Source organism: Rhinoraja longicauda, chromosome 8 (genome assembly GCF_053455715.1).
Source record: "Rhinoraja longicauda isolate Sanriku21f chromosome 8, sRhiLon1.1, whole genome shotgun sequence".
Taxonomy (NCBI): Eukaryota; Metazoa; Chordata; class Chondrichthyes; order Rajiformes; family Arhynchobatidae; genus Rhinoraja; species Rhinoraja longicauda.
Genome location: NC_135960.1, coordinates 68,502,395 through 68,524,369, shown reverse-complemented (window position 1 = coordinate 68,524,369; position 21,975 = coordinate 68,502,395). Strand labels below are relative to the sequence as shown.

Below are 21,975 nucleotides of genomic sequence, written 5' to 3'. Positions count from 1 at the left end.
ATCTGCAACATTAATTCTGTTTCTCTCCCCACTGATGAGGCCAGACTTGAAAGATGTTTCTGGTGTTATCAGTTTTTATTTCAGTTTTGGAGTAAGTAACCTTTTGCTTGGGGCGCGTTAGGCAGTACACATACATCTGCTTTATGACATTATCCAGAACGTAGCCTGTGGGTGATATTATCCAGGGTATACCATTCCGATTATCCATTCGAACCTAGATTAGAAATACTTGCCAGTTCAGATTCATTTGATTTCTAACATTATCCAGCACAACTATTAAAAAACAAGATACTGTAATCACTCACAGTCCCAACATATCAAACAAAAACACCTTTGCATGATCATTTTTTAAGCTTGTGGAAGGAGGAAGAGTCTGTTCAACTGGCCAGTGCAATGCACACTCTCTCCCTGTTTGTACAAAGCAAGACATTTTTACATATATTTAAAGACCAATGTACAGATATTCAATTAACACTTACATAGAAGAGCACAGCCCAGGAACAATCCCTTCAGCCCACAATATTTTTGCCGATCTTGATACCAATCCAAACCAATCTAGTCTACCTGAACATGGTCTATATCTCTCCATGTTGTTCATATGCCTCTCTAAATGCCTCTTAAACATCACTATTTTATCTGCTTCTGCCTCACACCTGGCAGCAAGTTCCAGACCTATTATTCTCATTGTAAAAAAAACTAGCACTGCACATCTATATACTAAACCTCTCGTTCGTTTGTTTGTTTGTTTGTTCCGGAACTACAGCCAGAACGGTACACGATAGCGCAACAATTTTAGGCCCACCTTGCTCACCGTCATCCCTTTGGTGCTAGTGGAAGAAGTTTTATTGAAATCGGTGTTATATTTTTAAAGTTATTCATATTTTAAAGTTTAAATCTATCTCCTAGGGAGGAAGGAGGAGGGAGGGAGGGGGGAGGGAAGGAGGGGGGAGGGAGGAGGAGGGAGGGAGGGGGGAGGGAGGATAAGGGGGGTTGAGGGGGATGGAGTGGGGGGGAAGGGGAAGGGGAGGGGATGGGGGGAGGGGAAGGAGGGAGGGGGAGGGGGGGTGGAGGGGAGGGGGAGGGAGGAGAGAGGTAGGGGAGGGGGAGGGAGGTGGAGAGGGGGGGAGGATAAGGGGGGTTGAGGGGGATGGAGTGGGGGGGAGGGGAAGGGGGGAGGGGAAGGGGAAGGGGGGAAGGGGGAGGGGAGAGGGGAGGGGGGGTGGAGGGGAGAAGGGAGGGGGAGGAGGGTGGTAGGGGAGGGAGAGGGGGGTGGAGAGGGGGGAGGATGCTGCACCAATGCAGGAGTATTTGGCCCAACGAGTCCACTTGGTCTAGTCTCCATTAAACCTCTCGCCTTAAAGCTATGCCCTCTCGTATTTGATATTTCCATGCTGGAAAAAATACTGACTGTATACACTATTTATGACTTTCATAGTTTTATATATTTCTATCAGGTCTCCTCTCAGCCTCTGGGTTCCAGAGGAAGCAATCCAAGTCGCCCACCCTCTTTCTAATGCTAATGCTCTGTTCCAGACAACATCCTGGTGCATACCCTCTCCAAACCCTCCATTTCCTTCCTGCGATGCTGCGACTAAAATAGCACACAACGTTCAAAATGTGGATGAACCAAAGTTGTACAGAGCCGCTACATTATATTTTTCTTCTCATAGTCCCACCAAAAGGAAGCATTTGTGCACCTCACCAACAAGAACTTCGACCCACTACAGTTTGCCCACCGCCACAACAGGTCAACAGAGGATGAGATCTCACTGGCTCTCCACTCTGCTCTTGGACAATAAAAACACATACTTCAGGCTGTTGTTTATAAACTCCAGCTCGACATTCAATACCATTATCCCCTCCAAGCTGGTTACCAAGCTCACGGAACTGGGTCTCTGCGCATCCCTCTGCAACTGGATCCTCGACTTCATCATCCACAGACCACAGTCTGTTCGAATTGGCAGCAATACTTCTTCCTCATTAACCATCAGTACGGGAGCACCTCAAGGCAGCGTGCTCAGCCCCCTGCTCTACTCACTCTATACTCATGACTGTGTAGCTGGACACAGTGCCAACTCCATCTTCAAGTTCGCCGATGACACCACCGTTGTTGGACGAATTACAGATGGTGATGACAGAGTATAGAAGTGAGATCGACCGATTGACCAAATGGTGCCAGCACAACAACCTGGCTCTCAATATCAGTAAGACCAAGCACCTGATTGTGGACTTTGGAAGAGGAGGGATGAGGACCCACAATCCTGTTTATATCGACTGGATGACGGCGGAGAGAGTCAAAAACTTCAAGTTCCTGGGCGTACGTATTTCCAAAGATCTTTCCTGGACCCAGCACACTGATGTAATTAAAAAGAAAGCACATCAACACCTCTGAGAAGATTACGGAGATTTGTGATGTCAGAGAGGACTCTCTTGAACATCTACAGGTAGGTGTACAGTAGAGAGCACATTGACTGTTTGCATCACGGCCTGGTTCGGCAACTTGAACGCCCAGGAGCGAAGGAGACTGCAAAAAGTTGTGAACACTGCCCAGTCCATTATGGGCTCTGACCTCCCCACCATCGAAAGGATTTAACGGAGTCGCTGCCTCAAAAAGGCAGCCAGCATCATCAGAGACCCACACCATCCTGGGCACACACTCATTGCACCACTGCCATCGGGAAGAAGGTACAGGAGCCTGAAAACTATAACGTCCAGGTTCAGGTCCAGCTTCTCCCCTACAGCCATTCGGCTATGAAACACTACAACCTCAAATAAGCTCTGAATTATGTAGACTATTATTGTTATTATTGCATTATTACTGTTTGTTTGTTGTGTGTATGTGTACATATGTGTGTGTGTGTATATATATATATGATCAGTGAGATCAGTCTGAAGAAGAGTCTCGACCCGAAACTTCACCCATTCCTTCTCTCCTGAGATGCTGCCTGACCCGCTGAGTTACTCCAGCATTTTGTGATACCTGTGTATATATATGATCTATATATGTGCATTTGTGAGTATGTGTACATACTGTATACACACTGAACATTTTTATCTTGTTTATTATACTGCTTACAGTGTACTATGTTTACATATTCTGTTGTGCTGCTGCAAGAAAGAATCTCATTGTCCTATCTGCTATTTTTGTTTTCAAACACTTATTGCTGTATTTTGCAAGGAAAATAAGAATGAAGTCTTGTGTATGGGTTTGTCTTTAATTGCAATTTTGCCACAAAAAGTGGGTTATCCCAATTTCAGGATTTGCAGTATCAGAAACTTGAGATACCCTGCAATAATAGACATCTCCTCCTCCCTGCTTCTGAAATAACATGATCCACAAAATCACGTCTTGCGGAAGGACTGCCTACTTTGTTTGTCAGCCTGACTAATCCCCGATCTCCCACTTGGAGAAGTTTCTTGTAACGCCAGAAGAAATATATGCCACAGCTACAGGGACCTTTCAGTGCACAGCTCCAAGAGAACGAGATTGCAGGTAACAGCTTTTACTTGTTTAATGTATGACTGAAGTTAAGATTTTCGCCATTACTTAGTCTCACTGACAGCCTTAACATTCCACTTTCAAAGGAAATGTACACACTCAGATAGGTGGAACCACCCTACTTTTTCTTAGTACATGAATAAGCAGGCAGAAATTAAACCAACTGTGGCTGCTTTATAAGAAGAATGCCTTCCTGATTTTCTGCAGCACACTGCCTATTTGAAGCATATTAAATTTCAGCCGGTCTGAAACTACTACCAATGAACTGCAGGTTAGTTAGTGAGTGGGTAAAGGCAGGGCTTATTTTCTTTCCCTCTCATCTGTGACTTATTTTGAGTCCGATTCTGTAAGTTTTGCCGTCTTATTCAAATGACCCTTTTCTGACGTGAATCTTAAAAGTTGTGTTAGTATGTTATTCAACTGGGGAAGTTTTCATGGTGTTTAAAAAAGTGCTTGCTACTTTCCAACACGGATTAGTTTCTCCACTACCAGGGCAGTCAGCAAATTGTAAGCCTCCACACCTTAATGTTATATATAAACAATGAATAAATTAGGTCAAATCTGAAACACTGGTGGAGAGATTTAACTGTTACATGGTTTTGGCATTTTCGAAGTTTGAATTTGTGTTAATGAAATTTGTTGCAAAAGGGCCTAATCAAAAGCCATATGTCTCTTAAAAGAGGTCATTTGGGTCAGGTTTTCTCACTCAAATACTTAAAACCAGCTGTTACAGAGTCTTTAATTCTCCCTGTTCTCAAGGTGCTGGCACACAGGACTGAAAATCCACAGCCAGTATCTGGTCTTCTAGTTTCTCACTCACATACCTGTACTTCGTGTCAAAGGCTTGCTGTTGAGTGCTGGCAGGTTTTATTTAAACATGGGTGAAGTCAGGAAAAGGGCACTTACAGTGCTGCCTGTGTGAAAGCACAATATTAGTACGGAGATATTTACAAGCAAGACATTTTGGACTTTGATCAGGAGCAGGATTCTGGCCGATTTGCTCCCCTCCACTCCCTCCCTGCCTAGTTCAGTGGTTGCTTGGGACGTGCAGCATTCCAGCCATTTAAACCAACTAAAAGAAGTTTGGAAACTTTATAGTCTCAAAGGGACTGTACCATTCTGGGCACTGCATTTACCAGCTGAGCCACTGGAGCCTTACTTCAGTTTTTACACTGCAAGGAATGGCACTAAATGTGTAGCACAGAAACAGAATGCAGAATTGCATTCTCCTACATTTTCTTCTTTCCCTGTCAGCATATGCCTCCATTTCTTCTTCTGTCACTTGTTTGTCTAGCTGCCCCTTTAATGCATCATTTATTGGTATCGCTATCAAGAGTTTTTTTCTCAACAATTCCATGTTCGTGAGTTGCAATTTACTCTCTGTCAGAGAGTCATGCGGAACGGAAACAGGCCCTTCGGCCCATTTTGTCCATGCTGACCAAGATGCCCCATCTAGGCTGGTCCCATTTGCCTGTGTTTGACCCATATCCCTCTGAACCTTATCTATACATGTACCTGTGAGGGTGTTATTTAAATGCTGTTATAGTACCTGTCTCAACTACCTGCTCTGGCAGCTTGTTCAATGTACCCACCACCTTCTGGATACAGGAGACCAGCCTTAGGTCCAGGTTGGCCTTTGTCCAACCATTTGCCAATCAACACCCCCCCCCCCCCCCGTGCCCCTCATGTGTATCCACCTATCACTTGCCAAGCTTTGTCTTGCCCCTACCTCTTTTCCAGCTTTCTCCCCGCTAGTACAAACAGTTGGAAGAAGGGTCCTGACCTGAAACGTCATCTGTCCATGTTCTCCAGAGATGCTTCCTGACTAGCTGAGTTATTCCAGCGCATCCTGTCATCTTCCGGGTAATTTTGTTTTCTCACGAACAACCTGATGGATTTATTTGTGATAACATTGTATTTATGGTCCTGGGTTTAGTCTGGTTCCTGAGGCAGAGTAACACCTTGGAGCTGCTGGAACTTGGGGTGAAAAAAACATTCAGCTGGAGCAAGTCAGCAGGTCAGGCAGAGGGATCGTCAGCTTTTCAGGTCGAGGCCCTGCACCAGGACAGAAAGTACAGAGGAGATAGACACAAAATGCTGGAGTAACTCAGCGGGACAGGCAGCATCTCTGGAGAGAAGGAATGGGTGACGTTTCGGGTCGAGACCCTTCTTCAGACTGAGATGGCCCGTACAGAAGGCACTCCTCCTCGCCTCTTTGTGCCGATCATCTTCCTTCTGCATTCCTCAGTCCCGGCACTAGGTCTTGACCCAAAACATCAACCATCCTGTTGCCTCCACAGATGCTGCCTGACCCTCTGAATTCCCACAGCAGTTTGTTTTTTTTTTGCCCTGGAATAACACCTTGCTATTTCCAATCACGCTGATGTCAAGCACAGGAAAGGGGAGCCACTGGAGGAACTGAGGCAGTATCTGGGGAGGGAAGTGGACAGCTGATGTTTCAAGTCATGACCCTACAGTTTAAGGATAAGGGGGAAGTCTTTTAGGACCAAGATGAGAACGTTTTTTTTCACACAGAGAGTGGTGAATCTGTGAAATTCTCTGCCACAGAAGGTAGTTGAGGCCAGTTCATTGGCTATATTTAAAAGGGAGTTAGATGTGGCCCTTGTGGCTAAAGGGATCAGAGGGTATGGAGAGAAGGCAGGTACGGGATACTGAGTTAGATGATCAGCCATGATCATATTGAATGGCGGTGCAGGCTCGAAGGGCCGAATGGCCTACTCCTGCACCTATTTTCTATGTTTTTATGTTTCTACATCCGGTCTGAGAGAATACAGGAGAAGTCATCATCATCATGGGCGGTCACTCGAAGCGAGGATGACTGTCCTCTCCATAGGGTCAGGACGCCTGTGCGTGACTTTGTTTAACGTGGGGAGATTGGTGCACAGACAGCTAGCACATAGTGCTTGACAGATCTGGGTCAGGATCCAGTGGCATGGATTCCAAGACGACCGGGGACCCTTTTCTGCTGCAGCCTTCATCCGCCTTTCCAGCCATTGTGAAGCCCCACTAAAGGCAGTCATCATCCTCATCATCATCATCATCATCATCAGCCATCGTTTCGCTCAACAGCTTCGCTCAGTCCGCCTTAGCCAATCTGATCTCCCGGTGGCTCAGCACTTCAATTCCCCCTCCCACTCCCAGTCTGACCTTTCTGTCATGGGCCTCCTCCATTGTCATAAAGAGGCCCACCAGAAATTGGAGGAACAGCACCTCATATTATGCTTGGGCAGCTTACACCCCAGCGGTATGAACATTGAATTCTCTAACTTCAGATAGTTCCTCTATCCCGCTCTCTTTCCCCTCCCCCTTCCCAGTTCTCCCACTGTCTTCCAGTCTCCTACTACATCCTAGCATTGTCCCGCCCCCTCCCTTGACATCAGTCTGAAGAAGGGTCTCAACCCGAAATGTCACCCATTCATTCTCTCCTGAGATGCTGCCTGACCCGCTGAGTTACTCCAGCATTTTGAGTCTCCCTTCGATTTGAACCAGCATCTGTAGTTATTTTCCTACACATCATCCTCCGCCTGTTCCACCGTTGAGGTCTTGGTTGAATTGCTCTTTGTCAGGGACCTCCCCTTCAACCTTACCGCCATGGGTGACCCTACCAGGAGCGTAGCTCCAGACGGCATCGCTCTCAGGATCTCAGGACCACACAAGCTTCTCCACCGCGACAAGGCGACAAGGGAAGTAATCAGCTGAGAGATGCAGGAGAAGCGAGACTAGCAAGCCGTAGATGGATACAGATGAGGAGGAGAAGAGAGGCAGGTAACAGTCAAATGGGGGAGTGAATGGCGGAGGTAGTGACAAAAGTGGAGAACAAAAAGCTGCAGATTCTGAAATCTGTCAGGAAACTAAAGTGAGAGTGGAATCGAGGGAAGGATGGTGGGAGATGGGAGGAACAGAGGGAGGGGAGGAGTGAGCAGTAGGGGGGGGGGGAAGAGGTTCCAGTGGGAGGAGGGATATAAAAGAAAGGGTGCTAGGGACCGGGGGTCGGGTTATGCAAGAAGCATCGGGTGTGAGAGAGGACCGGGGTAGATAGTAAGACAGAGAAAAGGTCAAAAGGATCACGGGTTACCTGAAAGTGGAGAATTCAATATTTATGTCGTTGCGTTGTAGAATATCCAGGCAGAATGTCAGTGTGGGAATTGGAAGGGGAATTGAAATGGCTGGCAACCGGGGAGTCCAGATGAATACCACCAGGGAGAGTGCAGGTGCCATAACCCCCAGCTCCCTATCACCACACTGTGGTTCCCATCTGCCGCCACCATTCAACCCCATCCTTCACTCTCCTTTCCTATCAGATTTTGGAATCTGCATCCATTTGTGTTGGACGGAACCGCAGATTCTGGTTTACACCGAAGATAGACACAAAAATTGCTGGAGTAACTCAGCAGGACAGGCAGCATCCCTGGAGGGAAGCAATGGGTGACGTTTTGGGTTGAGACCAAGAGGGTTGTTTTCCACTTATCACTTCCTGGCCTCGGTTGTAGTTCAGCCCTATCTTCACACTTCTGACTGTTATCTGCAAATCAACCCCTCCTCGCCTGTATCCACCTATCACTTACTAATTCTTGCCCCACCACTCCCCCAACCTTTTTACTGTCTACTTCCCTTCTAAACTTTCAGTTGCAGATTCCAGATATTAAGCACATTGTTTATAACACCGCCATGGGAAAGAAGGTGTGGGCTATCTTTTGTTTAACAACCCAATGCCAGCCTTCACATGCTTGGACAAGGTGAGGAATCAGACCCACACCTACTTCACAGACTGGCACTACACTATTCATCTAGTTTAGTTTAGTTCAGAGATACAGTGCAGAAACAGGCCATTTGGCCCGCTGAGTCCGCACAAACTAACGCTATCCTGCACACATTAGGGACAATTTACATCCATACCAAGCTATTAAACCTACAAACCTGTACGTTTTTGGAGTGTGGGAGGAAACCGAAGATCTCGGAGAAAACCCACGCGGTCACGGGGAGAGCGTACAAACTCCGTACAGACAGCACCCGTAGTCAGGATTGAAGCCGGGTCTCTGGCGCTATAAGCGCTGTAAGGCAGCAACTCTACCACTGCGCCACCATGCCGCCCACTTTTTTAATGTGAAAAACATGCTGCCTGCATTTCCAATACACCCAACAGGATTAAAACAAATCTATCATATTGCACATCAGTTCATAGCACAAATTTCACATTGAAACTTTTGCAATAATACAGTGTAAAAAGGTTTAGCGGAAATCTCCATCTTTCATTGTCTTTAACGTCCAATAGATTTTTCACCTTGAAAGATCAGCTGTCAACATTATGCTGTGAGATCTCTCGGGTCAAATTTCTCTGACGGTTTTCAACATTGCTGACAATGTGTGTGACCGATAGATTTATTTATTCCCCAGAAAACTATTAAAGAGGTAACATATTTATTTACATCACTCAGCTGCATGTATAATGGCAAGCCGCCAAGACTGCAGTATTGTTAATGTATTTCCAGTCTTGCTCCAATTTGTCTCTTTATTATTTTAATCTCTCTTGGATTTTCGCTGTTGCCAGAAAGTTGGACCTATTTATAATTTAGTTTTGCCTAAAGAGTGTGTAGAAAGCTATTCGATGCACCTGTGAAGTTGATACGGAGATCCCTGGTTCTAAACTCTGCAACCAGGGGAAATGTTAGTTTAGTTTAGTCTAGGGTTACAGCGTGGAAACAGGTTCTTTGGCCCACCAAGTCCGCACCGACCAGCGATCCCCGCACATTAACACTATTCTACACACATTAGGGACAATTTACATTTAAAATCGACCTACAAACCTGTACGTCTTTGCAGTGTGGGAGAAAACCAAAGATCTTGGAGAAAACCCACACGTTCACGGGGAGAACGTGCAAACTCCATACAGACAGCGCCTGCAGTCGGGATCAAACCTGGGTCTCTGGCACTGAAAGCACTGTAAGACAGCAACTCTACCGCTGCGCCACCGTGCCGCCCCCATTTCTCCCTATATCTCCCATTTTGTGCCCCCTAATAGTTTTGTACACTTCAATGAAGTCACCTTTCTTTCTGAACTGCCAGAAGGTAGACACCAAGCCCATTCAATGTTGAATAATGTAAAATCCGATTATTCCAGGAACCGGACTAATGAAACTTTTCACAAGTTCACAAGTTATAGTAGTAGAATTAGGCCATTCGGCCCATGGAGTCCACTCCGCCATTCAATCATGGCTGATCTCTGCCTCCTAATCCCATTCTCCTGCCTTCTCTCCCATAACCCTTGACACCCGTACTCATCAAGAATTTGTCTATCTCTGCCTTACAAATATCCACTGACTTGGCCTCCACAGCCCTCTGTGCCAATGAGTTCCCCACTCCCTCTGCAGCAAATATATCTTCACCGTATATCTGTTGTGGAATCACCAATACCTTATCTGATTGTAACAAGACATATTTATTCCTGTACTGAAATCCTTTTCAATAACCCATCTGCCTAAAACATTACCTGCTGCACCTACAAGGCAGCTTTCAGTGACCACAGTGCAAGATCACCCAGGTCCCTTTCAGCACCACCATTTTCCAATTTCTCATCATTTATAAGATGTTAACATTTCAGTTTTTATCAAGTGATTTAGTTTAGTTTAGTTTAGTTTAGAGATACAGCGCGGAAACAGGCCCTTTCGGCCCACCGGGTCCGCGCCGACCAGCGATCCACGCACATTAACACTATCCTACACCCACTAGGGACAATTTTTACATTTACCAAGCCAATTAACCTACAAACCTGTAGGTCTTTGGAGTGTGGGAGGAAACCGAAGATCTCGGAGAAAACCCACGCAGATCACGGGGAGAAGGTACAAACTCTGTACAGACAGCCCCCGTAGTCGGGATCGAACCCGGGTCTCCGGCGCTGCATTCGCTGTAAGGCAGCAACTCTACCGCTGCGCCACCGTGCCTCCCTATTAGTGCGGAGCAAGTTTTTTACACAGAGCTGCCAGGTTCCTGGAGCATGCTGCCAGGTGTGGTGGTGGAGGCAGATACGATAGTGGCGTTTAAAAGGTTTTTAGATAGGTTTTAGATAAGTATAAACAGGTATACAGGCTTTTAGGTTAGATAGATAGGTAGACATGCAGGGAATGGAGCGATATTGATCAGATGCAGGCACATAAGATTAACGTAACTTGGCATCATGTTGGGCACAGACAATAGATAATAGACAATAGGTGCAGGAGGAGGCCATTCGGCCCTTCGAGCCAACACTGCCATTCAATGTGATCATGGCTGATCATTCTCAATCAGTACCCCGTTCCTGCCTTCTCCCCATACCCCCTGACTCCGCTATCCTTAAGAGCTCTATCCAGCTCTCTCTTGAATGCATTCAGAGAATTGGCCTCCACTGCCTTCTGAGGCAGAGAATTCCACAGATTCACAACTCTATGACTGAAAAGGTTTTCCTCATCTCAGTTCTAAATGGCCTACCCCTTATTCTTAAACTGTGGCCCCTGGTTCTGGACTCCCCACATTGGGAACATATTTCCTGCCTCTAACGTGTCCAACCCCTTAATAATCTTATACGTTTCGATAAGATCTCCTCTCATCCTTCTAAATTCCAGTGTATACAAGCCTAGTCGCTCCAGTCTTTCAACATATGATAGTCCCGCCATTCCGGGAATTAACCTAGTAAACCTATGCTGCACGCCCTCAATAGCATTGTGGGCAGAAAGGGCTGTTGCTGTTTTCAGTCCACGGAATAATATCTGAAATTTTACATTCTATGCTTGTTTGATTCCCAAAATGAATTGTCTAGCACCGTGATGCCATCTATATCATTAATTTATTTTGCAAATAACAATGATCTTAACATTACCCTTGCAATACGCCAGTGGTCATTGACTTTCAATCAGAAAAATCAACCTCCCATCACCAACTTCTGTCTCCTTTCACCAAGCCAACTTTGGATTTAACTAGCCAGCCTGCCTTAGGTCATAAGATCATAAGGTCATAAGTGATAGGAGCAGAATAAGGCCATTCGGCCCATCAAGTCTACTCTACCAATCAATCAGGGCTGATCTATCTCTCCCTCCTAACCCCATTCCCCTGCCTTCTCCCCATAACCCCTGACACCCGTACTAATCAAGAAATCAAGAACTAACCAAGAAATCCCATGTCCATTAAACTTAACTTCTACTGAGAAAGATAACAATTCCTTGTTATTCTTAAGTATATGGAAAACTGACCCCAGCAGGCTATGTTTAACTTGGGGTCAATTGTTGAGCATATTTTGGCAGAGAAATGGCAAATGTGAACATAAATGTGAAGAGAGGCATTTTGGAAGGTTAAACATAAGAGCAATAGAGTAGTAATTGGCAGCTCATTTAGAAGCATAGAGAAATCTTAGAGTGTGTCCATTGCTCCCTAAATATGGCAACAGTGGATAGCTGGGTAAAGAAGGCATACAGCATGCTCGCCTTTAACAAAATATGCATGAATTTGGATGGACAAGGGCTGATTAGGGATAGTCAGCAAGGTTTTTAGAAACATAGGAACATAGAAAATAGGTGCAGGAGGAGGCCATTCAGCCCTTCGACCCAGTTCCGCCATTCATTGTGATCATGGCTGATCATCCACAATCAGTAACCTGTGCCCAACTTCTCCCCATATCCCTTGATTCCACTAGCCCCCAGAGCTCTATCTAACTCTCTCTTAAATTCATCAAGTGATTTGCCCTCCACAGCCCTCTATGGCAGAGAATTCCACAAATTCACAACTCTCTGGGTGAAAAAGTTCCTTCTCACCTCAGTTTTAAATGGCCTCCCCTTTATTCCAGGACTGTGGCCCCTGGTTCTGGACTCCCCCAACATTGGGAACATTTTTCCTGCATCTAGCTTGTCCAGTCCTTTTATAATTTTATATGTCTCTATAAGATCCCCTCTCATCCTTCTAAACTCCAGTGACTACAAGCCTAGTCTTTTCAACATTTCCTCATATGACAGTCCCTCCATTCCAGGGATCAATCTCGTGAACCTACGCTGCACTGCCTCAATTACAAGGTTGTCCTTCCTCAAATTAGGAGACCAAAACTGTACACAATACTCCAGATGTGGTCTTACCAGGGCCCTATACAACTGCAGAAGAACCTCTTTACTCCTATACTGAAATCCTCTCGTTATGAAGGCTAACATGCCATTAGCTTTCTTCACTGCCTGCTGTACCTGCATGCCAACTTTCAGTGACTGGTGTACAAGGACACCCAGGTCTCGCTGTACTTCCCCCTTACCTAACCTGACACCATTGAGATAATAATCTGCCTCCTTGTTTTTGCCGCCAAAGTGGATAACCTCACATTTATCTACATTATACTGCATCTGCCATGCATCTGCCCACTCACTCAACCTGTCCAGGTCACCCTGGAAACCTCCTAACATCCTCTTCGCAGTTCGCACTGCCACCCAGCTTTGTGTCATCTGCAAACTTGCTAGTGTTACTTCTAATTCCTTCATCCAAATCATTAATATATATAGTAAATAGTTGCGGCCCCAACACCGAGCCTTGCGGCACTCCACTCGCCATTGCCTGCCATTCTGAAATGGACCCGTTTAATCCTACTCTTTGCTTCCTGTCTGCCAACCAATTCTCTACCCATATCTGAATGGTGTCAAGTTAGGAAAAGGGGACGTACAACGAGATCTGGGTGTCCTAGTTCATCAGTCATTGAAAGTAAGCATGCAGGTACAGCAGGCAGTGAAGAAATCTAATGGCATGTTGGCCTTCATAACGAGAGGAGTTGAGTATAGAAGCAAAGCGGTCCTTCTGCAGTTGTACAGGGCCCTAGCGAAACCACACCTGGAGTATTGTGTACAGTTTTGGTCTCCAAATTTGAGGAAGGACATTCTTACAATTGAGGGTGTGCAGCGTAGGTTTACTAGGTTAATTCCTGGAATGGCGGGACTGTCGTATGTTGAAAGACTGGAGCGACTGGGCTTGTATACTCTGGAATTTAGAAGGATGAGAGGGGATCTTATTGAAACATATAAGATTATTAAGGGATTGGACATGCTAGAGGCAGGAAACATGTTCCCGATGTTGGGGGAGTCCCGAACCAGGGGCCACAGTTTAAGAATAAGGGGTAGGCCGTTTAGAACAGAGATGAGCAAAAACGTTTTCACTCAGAGAGTTGTGAAGCTGTGGAATTCTCTGCCTCAGAAGGCAGTGGAGGCCAATTCCCTGGATGCTTTCAAGAGAGAGCTAGATAGAGCTCTTAAAGATAGCGGAGTCAGGGGGTATGGGGAGAGGGCAGGAACGGGGTACTGATTGTAGATGATCAGCCATGATCACAGTGTATGGCGGTGCTGGCTCGAAGGGCCGAATGCACCTATTGTCTCTTGTTTATTGTCTATTATCTTATTTAAGTTAAAAAAATTAAATTATCAGAAGAATTCACCGATGCTACATGTTCAGCTGTGAATAAAAACAAGCCTTGTCGTCAAGGGGAGACTTCGGATGCGGCTGAAACGACAGGAATCCCAGCTCCTCTCCCTAGCAAACCTAGCTGGTTCAATCACTTTTGAACTGTTTCAAAGGGAGATCAGATACTGTTGTGCCCTTTGTTTCTTCGAAGCATGGCTCACCTCTGACACACCTGTACAGCCCAAGGGTTTCTCCACCTGTCACATCTATGGGTTTCTCCGTCTCTGGGTTCTGAAGGCAAAGGTAAAGTCAAGTCAAGTCAAGTCAATTTATTTGTATAGCACATTTAAAAACAACCCACGTTGACCAAAGTGCTGCACATCTGACTAGGAAAAAAAGAAACATACAGTGGCAGGCAGCCAAACACAACGGCGCGGCCATCTTGAACAAAATGTTAATTCAATCACCCACAGTCCAACAATAAAAGCACTAAACAGGCACCCAAATTACCCAACCCCAAAAACCCCCCAAAACACAGTCCAACAATAGAAGCATTAAATAGGCATTCAAATCACACACCCTAAAACCCCCAAAAACACAGTCCAACAATAAAAACATCAAACAGGCACTCAAACCACCCAACCCCAAAAAAACACACAAAAAAGAAACATCCATCAAAGAAACATCCATCACAGTGAGTCTCCTCCAGTCCTCTCCTCACTGTGATGGAAGGCCACAATGTCTTTCCCTTCTCCCGCTGTCCTCGCCCGCAGTCAGGTTGTTGTGGTTGCAGGCCGCACCGGTGTTGTCGGCTTTTCAGTCAGTGCTTTGCAGTGCACTGATGTGGTGTGATGGTCTGACAAGTCATACGCCATCAGATTCACGAACAGATACTTTCCAACACTTTCGGGTTATGAGACAAGCCCTTCAGCCCACCGAGTCCGCACCGACCAGCGATCCCCACACACTAGCAGTATGCTATACATTCGGGACAATTTACAATTTTTAATCAAAGTTAATTAACCTGCAAACCTGTACGTCTTTGGAATGTGGGAGAAAATTGGAGCACCCAGGGAAAGCCCACATGATCACGGGTAGAACGTACAAATTCTACACAGACAGCACCCATAGTCAGGATTGAATCTGGATTTCTGGTGCTGTAAGGCAGCAACTTTACCGCTGCGCCACCATGCCACCCTAGTTGTATTTGGGAAATGCTGTTCAATAGACAATAGGTGCAGGAGGAGGCCATTCGGCCCTTCGAGCCAGCACCGCCATTCAATGTGATCATGGCTGATCATTCTCAATCAGTACCCCGTTCCTGCCTTCTCCCCATACCCTCTGACTCCACTATCCTTAAGAGCTCTATCTAGCTCTCTCTTGAATGCATTCAGAGAATTGGCCTCCACTGCCTTCTGAGGCAGTGAATTAACTGTTCAATCAGTCAAAGGAAGTAGCAGCTATTTCATTGAGTTTGACGGGCTGAAATCTGTTGATTTCTCTTTGTTTTACAGTGTTGCATCCTTGAAATTTGATTGCCATGGCAGCTGTTGACTTCATATCTTTCTACGACTACTTGAATGAGCAGAACATTACGTCGGCCAATCAAACCTGGATCACTTGCGTAAATGGCTCTGACTGTCTGACCTGGGAGATTTATCATTGCCTGCAAGACATCAGTAAGAACGCCATCCTGCAGGTGATATCGTTCTTTTACATCCTGATTTTTGTCATCGGTTTGGTGGCCAACATCGTTGTGGTCTATGTGAACGTGAAGACGAATCGATCGAGACACGAGACGCACCTCTACATCCTGAACCTGGCCATGGCAGACTTGTGTGTGGTGATCACCCTTCCCATCTGGGTCACCTCTTTCGTTCAACATAGTACTTGGCCCTTTGGAGAGTTCATGTGCAAGTTTGTTCACCTCATCTTCTCTGTCAACCAGTTTGGGGGCATCTTCTTTTTGACCTGCATGAGTGTGGACAGATATGTCTCAGTGATGAGGTTCCAAGATTCCATGGACCGAAAGAAAGCATGGACCCGCAAAGTAATCTGTATGTTTATCTGGGTGTTTGCCTTTCTGGTGTCAGTTCCGGATCTAATTTTCTTGAAAGTGAATAGCCACCACGAGGGTCAACCTTTCTGCCATCTGTCTTACCCTGAGGAAAGCTTCAGAGAATGGATGGCAGGGATGGAAATTTTCTGCATCCTGATAGGATTTATTTTCCCTTTCATCATAATTGCAGTTTTCTATTTCCTCTTAGCCACAGCCATCCCAATCACAAATGACCCAGAGAGGAAAAATAGCCGGAGGATAATATTTGTCTATGTAATCGTTTTCCTTATCTGTTGGTTTCCCTATCACTTTGTCCTGTTCCTTGACGTTTTGTGGTTCCTAAATCTTTTATCTTTCAGTTGTCAACTCGAAAATTTCATAATTGTCTCTCTCTACATCACTCAGTGTCTATCTCTGGTGCATTGCTGTGTCAATCCTGTCCTCTACAGCTTCATCACCAAAAACTATCGATATGACCTTATGAAAGCTTTCATTGTCAAATACTCTGTCAAATCTGGCATCATGAAACTTAAGGACACAACAGAGACAGAGTGCTGCATACTAGAGTGTTCCTAGTGTAACACTCCATTTTTGATCAGATATTTCCTTTCAAAGACTCACTATTATGACAATTCTACTGAATGATTCAATTGTGCAGAAGGATTTGAGATGTTGATTAGATAGTTCCAGGGACCCTGGACAAGTTTCTAATTGAGGGAGTTTATGAATGCCAGTATTTACTCAGCAGATTTTTTATGGAGTCAATTAACCTTCAATTTCACAAATAAACTACATGTATTACTTAGTAAAAACAAGGAACTGCAGATGCTGGTTAATACACTAAAGGACACAAAGTGCTGGAGTAATTCAGCAGATTCGGCCGCATCTCTGGAGAACATGGATAGGTGACGTTTCACAGAGTGCTGGAGTAACTCAGCGGGTCAGGCAGCATCTCTGGAGAACATGGATAGGTGACGTTTCACGGAGTGCTGGAGTAACTCAGCGGGTCAGGCAGCATCTCTGGAGAGCATGGATAGGTGACGTTTCACGGAGTGCTGGAGTAACTCAGCGGGTCAGGCAGCATCTCTGGAGAACATGGATAGGTGACATTTCACAGAGTGCTGGAGTAACTCAGCGGGTCAAGCAGCATCTCTGGAGAACATGGATAGGTGACATTTCACAGAGTGCTGGAGTAACTCAGCGGGTCAGGCAGCATCTCTGGAGAACATGGATAGGTGACATTTCACAGAGTGCTGGAGTAACTCAGCGGGTCAGGCAGCATCTCTGGAGAACATGGATAGGTGACGTTTCACGGAGTGCTGGAGTAACTCAGCAGATTAGGCTGCATCTCTGGAGAACATGGATAGGTGACATTTCGGGTTGAGACTCTTCTTCCTCAAAATGTAGAAACAAGGAATTGCAGATGCTGGTTAAGGCAGAAAAGGAAGAAGGTTCTCAACCTGAAAAGTCACCTATCCATGTTCTCCTGACCTGGTGCCTGCCTGACCTGCTGAGTTACTCCAGGATTTTGTGTCCTACATGAATTACTAATGTATACAAAGTATTAGTGTACATTAATGAGTTATACTAAATACAGAACTACACTAATATATACATAGATTAAAGAGTCCCAGCGATGAGGGCTACTAGCTCCTCCAGAGTTGCATCTGGTATGGATGCAGAATATTTTTTTCAAATAAAATCTAAACTACGTTTGATCCTGCAATATAGCTCATTTTCAGTTACACCTCAACTCATCTTCTGCTAAAATTCCCTTTCAAACTTTTGAAAAATGTTTTGACATAAAATAAATAGAAAGGTGAAGATTTTTTTTTTAAATGGTCAGAGACAAAGATAGTGTTGTTCAGAGAGACCTGGATGTCCTTGTACACAATCATTGCAGGTTTTATGGCATACGATTCCAAAGGCAAGCAGTAAGTTGGCCTTTATTACCCAATAAAGAAGCATCAGGGCAATTGTATAAGGCCCTTGTGTCTTCAGTCTGGTCTCCATGCTCAGGGAAAGATGTTCCGACCATAGAAGGAATACTATGAAGATTCACTAGATTGATTCCTGGCGGAATGGGTAGAAGATATGTGGTTATGCCATGAGGGGAGATTAAGCATATCAGAGTCTTCGAGTCATACAGCATGGAAATAGGCCCTTCGGCCCAACTAGCCCATGCTGACCAAGATCCCCCAGCAGCACCAGTCTCCCACCAGCCTGCATTTGGCCCATATTCCTCCAAAGCTTTCCTGTCCATGTACCTGTCTAGATAATGCTTGTCAATAGACAATAGAATCTATTGAATAGACAATAGGTGCTTGAGGAGGCCATTTGGCCCTTCGAGCCAGCACCGCCATTCAATGTGATCATGGCTGATCATTCTCAATCAGTACCCCATTCCTGCCTTCTCCCCATACCCCCTGACTCCACTATCCTTAAGAGCTCTATCTAGCTCTCTCTTGAATGCATTCAGAGAATTGGCCTCCACTGTCTTCTGAAGCAGAGAATTCCACAAATTCACAACTCTCTGAGTGAAAAAGTTTTTCCTCATCTCCGTTCTAAATGGCCTACCCCTTATTCTTAAACTGTGGCCCCTTGTTCTGGACTCCCCCAACATTGGGAACATATTTCCTGCCTCTAACGTGTCCAACCCCTTAATAATCTTATACGTTTCGATAAGATCTCCTCTCATCCTTCTAAATTCCAGTGTATGTCATTTAAATGTATTTCAAATGTTATTAAAGTTCCAAATATCTTTTACATGTTGTTGGATTGGACCAATACACTCAGGAGTTTAGAAGAATAAAAGGTGATCTGATTGAAACGTGCAAAATTAATTTTCAATCTTGACAGGATAGCTTATCGAACCTAGAACAACATAGAACAGTCCAGCACAAGAACAGGCTGTGTTGAACATGGTGCCAAGACCAATTCTTATCTGCCAGCAAATAATCCATATCCCTCCATATCCACATGCTTATCCAAACATCTCTTACATGCCACTAACATATCTGCCTCAGCCACCACCTCCGGCAGCACGATCCATATGTAAAAACACTTGGCCCGCATATCTCCTTTAAACTTTACCCCTCTTACCTTAAAACTATGCCCTCTAGTATTTCATTTTTCCATTCTGTGAAAAAGGTTCTGGCTGTCTACCCTATCTACGCTTCTAATAATGTTATATACCTCGGTCAGGTCACCCTTCAACCTTGGGCTTTCCAGAGAAAGCTATCCAAGTCTGTCCAACCTCAGATATATCAGTGTGGGAATCCAGAGAGGAAATTGCAGGCTCCCTGGCTGAGATAAATGAATCTTCATTAACCTATTGGCGATGTTCCGGCAGACTGGAGGGTGGCCAATGTTGTGCCTCTATTTAAGTAACCAAAAAGGTTGATGGGGGCAAAGATATCATCAATATAGACTTCAGCAAGGTACTTGATAGGCTGCTCTGGAAGGTTAGATCACATGGGCATGGATGAGTTGGGCCAAAGAGCCTGTTTCCATGCGATGAATGCTCCTTCAAAGAACCAGGACAGGTACAATGGGATCCTGCAGCCGTTGCTGAGACAGAGAGGGGCATTTTGAGGTTGGGAAATCCCATCGCAGGTACTTGAGCAAAAAACTCAGAGAGTTGTGAATTTGTGGAATTCTCTGCCACAGAGGGCAGTGGAGGCCAATTCACTGGATGAATTTAAAAGAGAGTTAGATAGAGCTCTAGGCTGCGGGCTAGCGGAATCAAGGGATATGGGGAGAAGGCAGGCACGGGTTACCAATTGTTGATGATCAGCCATGATCACAATGAATGGTGGTACTGGCTCGAAGGGCCGAATGGCCTCCTACTGCACCTATTTTCTATGGGTCCAGAGAGAGCCAACTGACAGTATTGGGAATTACTGTAGCCTCATGGAGGTAGGTAGAGGGTGATGGTGGAAGGTTGTTTTCCAGGCTGGAGGTCTGTGACTAGTGGTAAGCATCAGGGATCTGTGCTGGGCTCTTTACTGTATGTGGTTTACCATATGCCTTCTTGCGTTGCCACTTTCGGTGAGGTAGATACAGGTGAGGTGCCGGAAGACTGGAAGGTGGCTAATGTTGTGCTTTTATTTAATAAGGGCAGCAAGGAAAAGGCTGGGAACTATAGACCACATCTGTGGTAAGCAAGTCACTGGAGACTATTCTGAGGGATAAAAAGATAAATGCATTTGGATAGACAGGGGCTGATTAGTAATTGTAAGCATGGTCTTGTATTTGAAGATAATGTCTTACGAATCTGGTTGAGCTTTTTGAAGAAGAAACCAAACAGTTGAAGGGGTCAAAACTGAAGATGATGTCTATTTGGACTTCAGCAAGGCATTTGATAAGGTTCTGCGTGGTAGGCTTCTCTAAAAGATTAGATTGCATGGGATCCAGAGAGAGCCAGCCGAATGGATAGAGAATTGGCTTCATCGAAGGAAGCAGAGGGTGAAAGTGGAGGGTTGGTTTTTAGACTGGGGCAAATGACTAGTGGTGTGCCATAATGATCAGTTCTGGGCCCATTGCTATTTGTGGTTTATGTTCACGATGGTTCAGATGAACTTATCGAAGGCATTTATTCACATAATGCTGGAGTAACTCAGCAGGTCAGGCAGCATCTCAGGAGAGAAGGAATGGGTGACGTTTCGGGCCGAGACCCTTCTTCAGACTGATGTCAGGGGGGCGGGACAAAGGAAGGATATAGGTGGAGACAGGAAGATAGAGGGAGATCTGGGAAGGGGGAAGGGAAGAGAGGGACAGAGGAACTATCTAAAGTTGGAGAAGTCAATGTCCATACCACTGGGCTGCAAGCTGCCCAGGTGAAATATGAGGTGCTGTTCCTCCAATTTCCGGTGGGCCTCACTATGGCACTGGAGGAGGCCCAGGACAGAAAGGTCAGACTGGGAATGGGAGGGGGAGTTGAAGTGCTCAGCCACCGGGAGATCAGATTGGTTAACGCGGACCGAGCGCAGGTGTTGAGTGAAGCGATCGCCGAGCCTGCGCTTGGTTTCGCCGATGTAAATAAGTTGACATCTGGAGCAGCGGATGCAATAGATGAGGTTGGAGGATGTGCAGGCGAAGGCGTGATCAGTTAGCTGGAGATGACATTAAAGTGGATGATATTGTAGGTAGCAAAGATGGTGATCAAAAATTACAGCAGGATCTTGATCAGTTGAGCAAGTGGGCTGTGGAATAGTTAGTGGAGTTTAATGCAAATAAGTGTGAGGTGCTGCATTTTATTGAATTGAATTGAGTTGAATACTTTATTGTCACATGTGACAAGTCAGAGTGAAATTTGCTTGCATACCCAGGGTGCACAAATAGTCGCCCGTAAAGCGCGCTTACAAAGTTAGAAATTTAGGATCTCCAACCAGGGCAGGACCTTCACAGTGAATCGCAGAGCTCTGAGGATTGCTGTCGAGCAGAGGGACGTGCGATCTAGAGGGGCTGGTACATAGTTCCTTGAAAGATGCGTCACAGTAGATAGGGTGGTCGATAAGGCTTACATTGGTCTTATTCAATCAGGGTAGAGAAGCTGCTGTGCTGTGCTGTTCAAGACATTGTGAGGCCGCATTTGGAGTATTGCGTCCAGTTTTGGTCACCCTGCTATAGGCATGATGTTGTAGGAAAGAACTGCAGATACTGGTTTCACTCGAAGGTAGACACAAAATGCTGGAGTAACTCAGCGGGACAGGCAGCATCACTGGAGAGAAGGAATCCCTCCAGAGATGCTGCCTGTGCCTCTGAGTTACTCCAGCATTTTGTGTATACCACAGGAAGGATGTTTAGGGAAAAAAACTGCAGACCCTGGTTAAAATCGAAGGTAGACACACAATGCTGGAGTAACTCAGCGGTTCATGCAGCATCTCGGGAGAGAAGGAATGGGTGATGTTTCGGGTTCTTGCTTTATGCTCCAAATTGTGCCACTGGATTAGCGCACAAATATTCCATGTGTTTTCACGAGTAGACTGGGTACGATTGGTGGTAC

General features: G+C 45.5%; 1 protein-coding gene across 1 annotated transcript; it reads left to right on the top strand.

The window, feature by feature from the left end:
• Positions 1–3,431: 3,431 nt before the first annotated feature.
• LOC144596337 (atypical chemokine receptor 3-like) lies at positions 3,432–17,069 on the top strand. The gene is made up of 2 exons (XM_078404588.1): positions 3,432–3,493; positions 15,424–17,069. Exon 2 carries the CDS (start codon positions 15,450–15,452, stop codon positions 16,542–16,544), a length of 1,095 nt encoding a protein of 364 aa, XP_078260714.1. The 5' UTR covers positions 3,432–3,493; positions 15,424–15,449; the 3' UTR covers positions 16,545–17,069.
• The last annotated feature ends 4,906 nt before the right edge of the window (positions 17,070–21,975 follow it).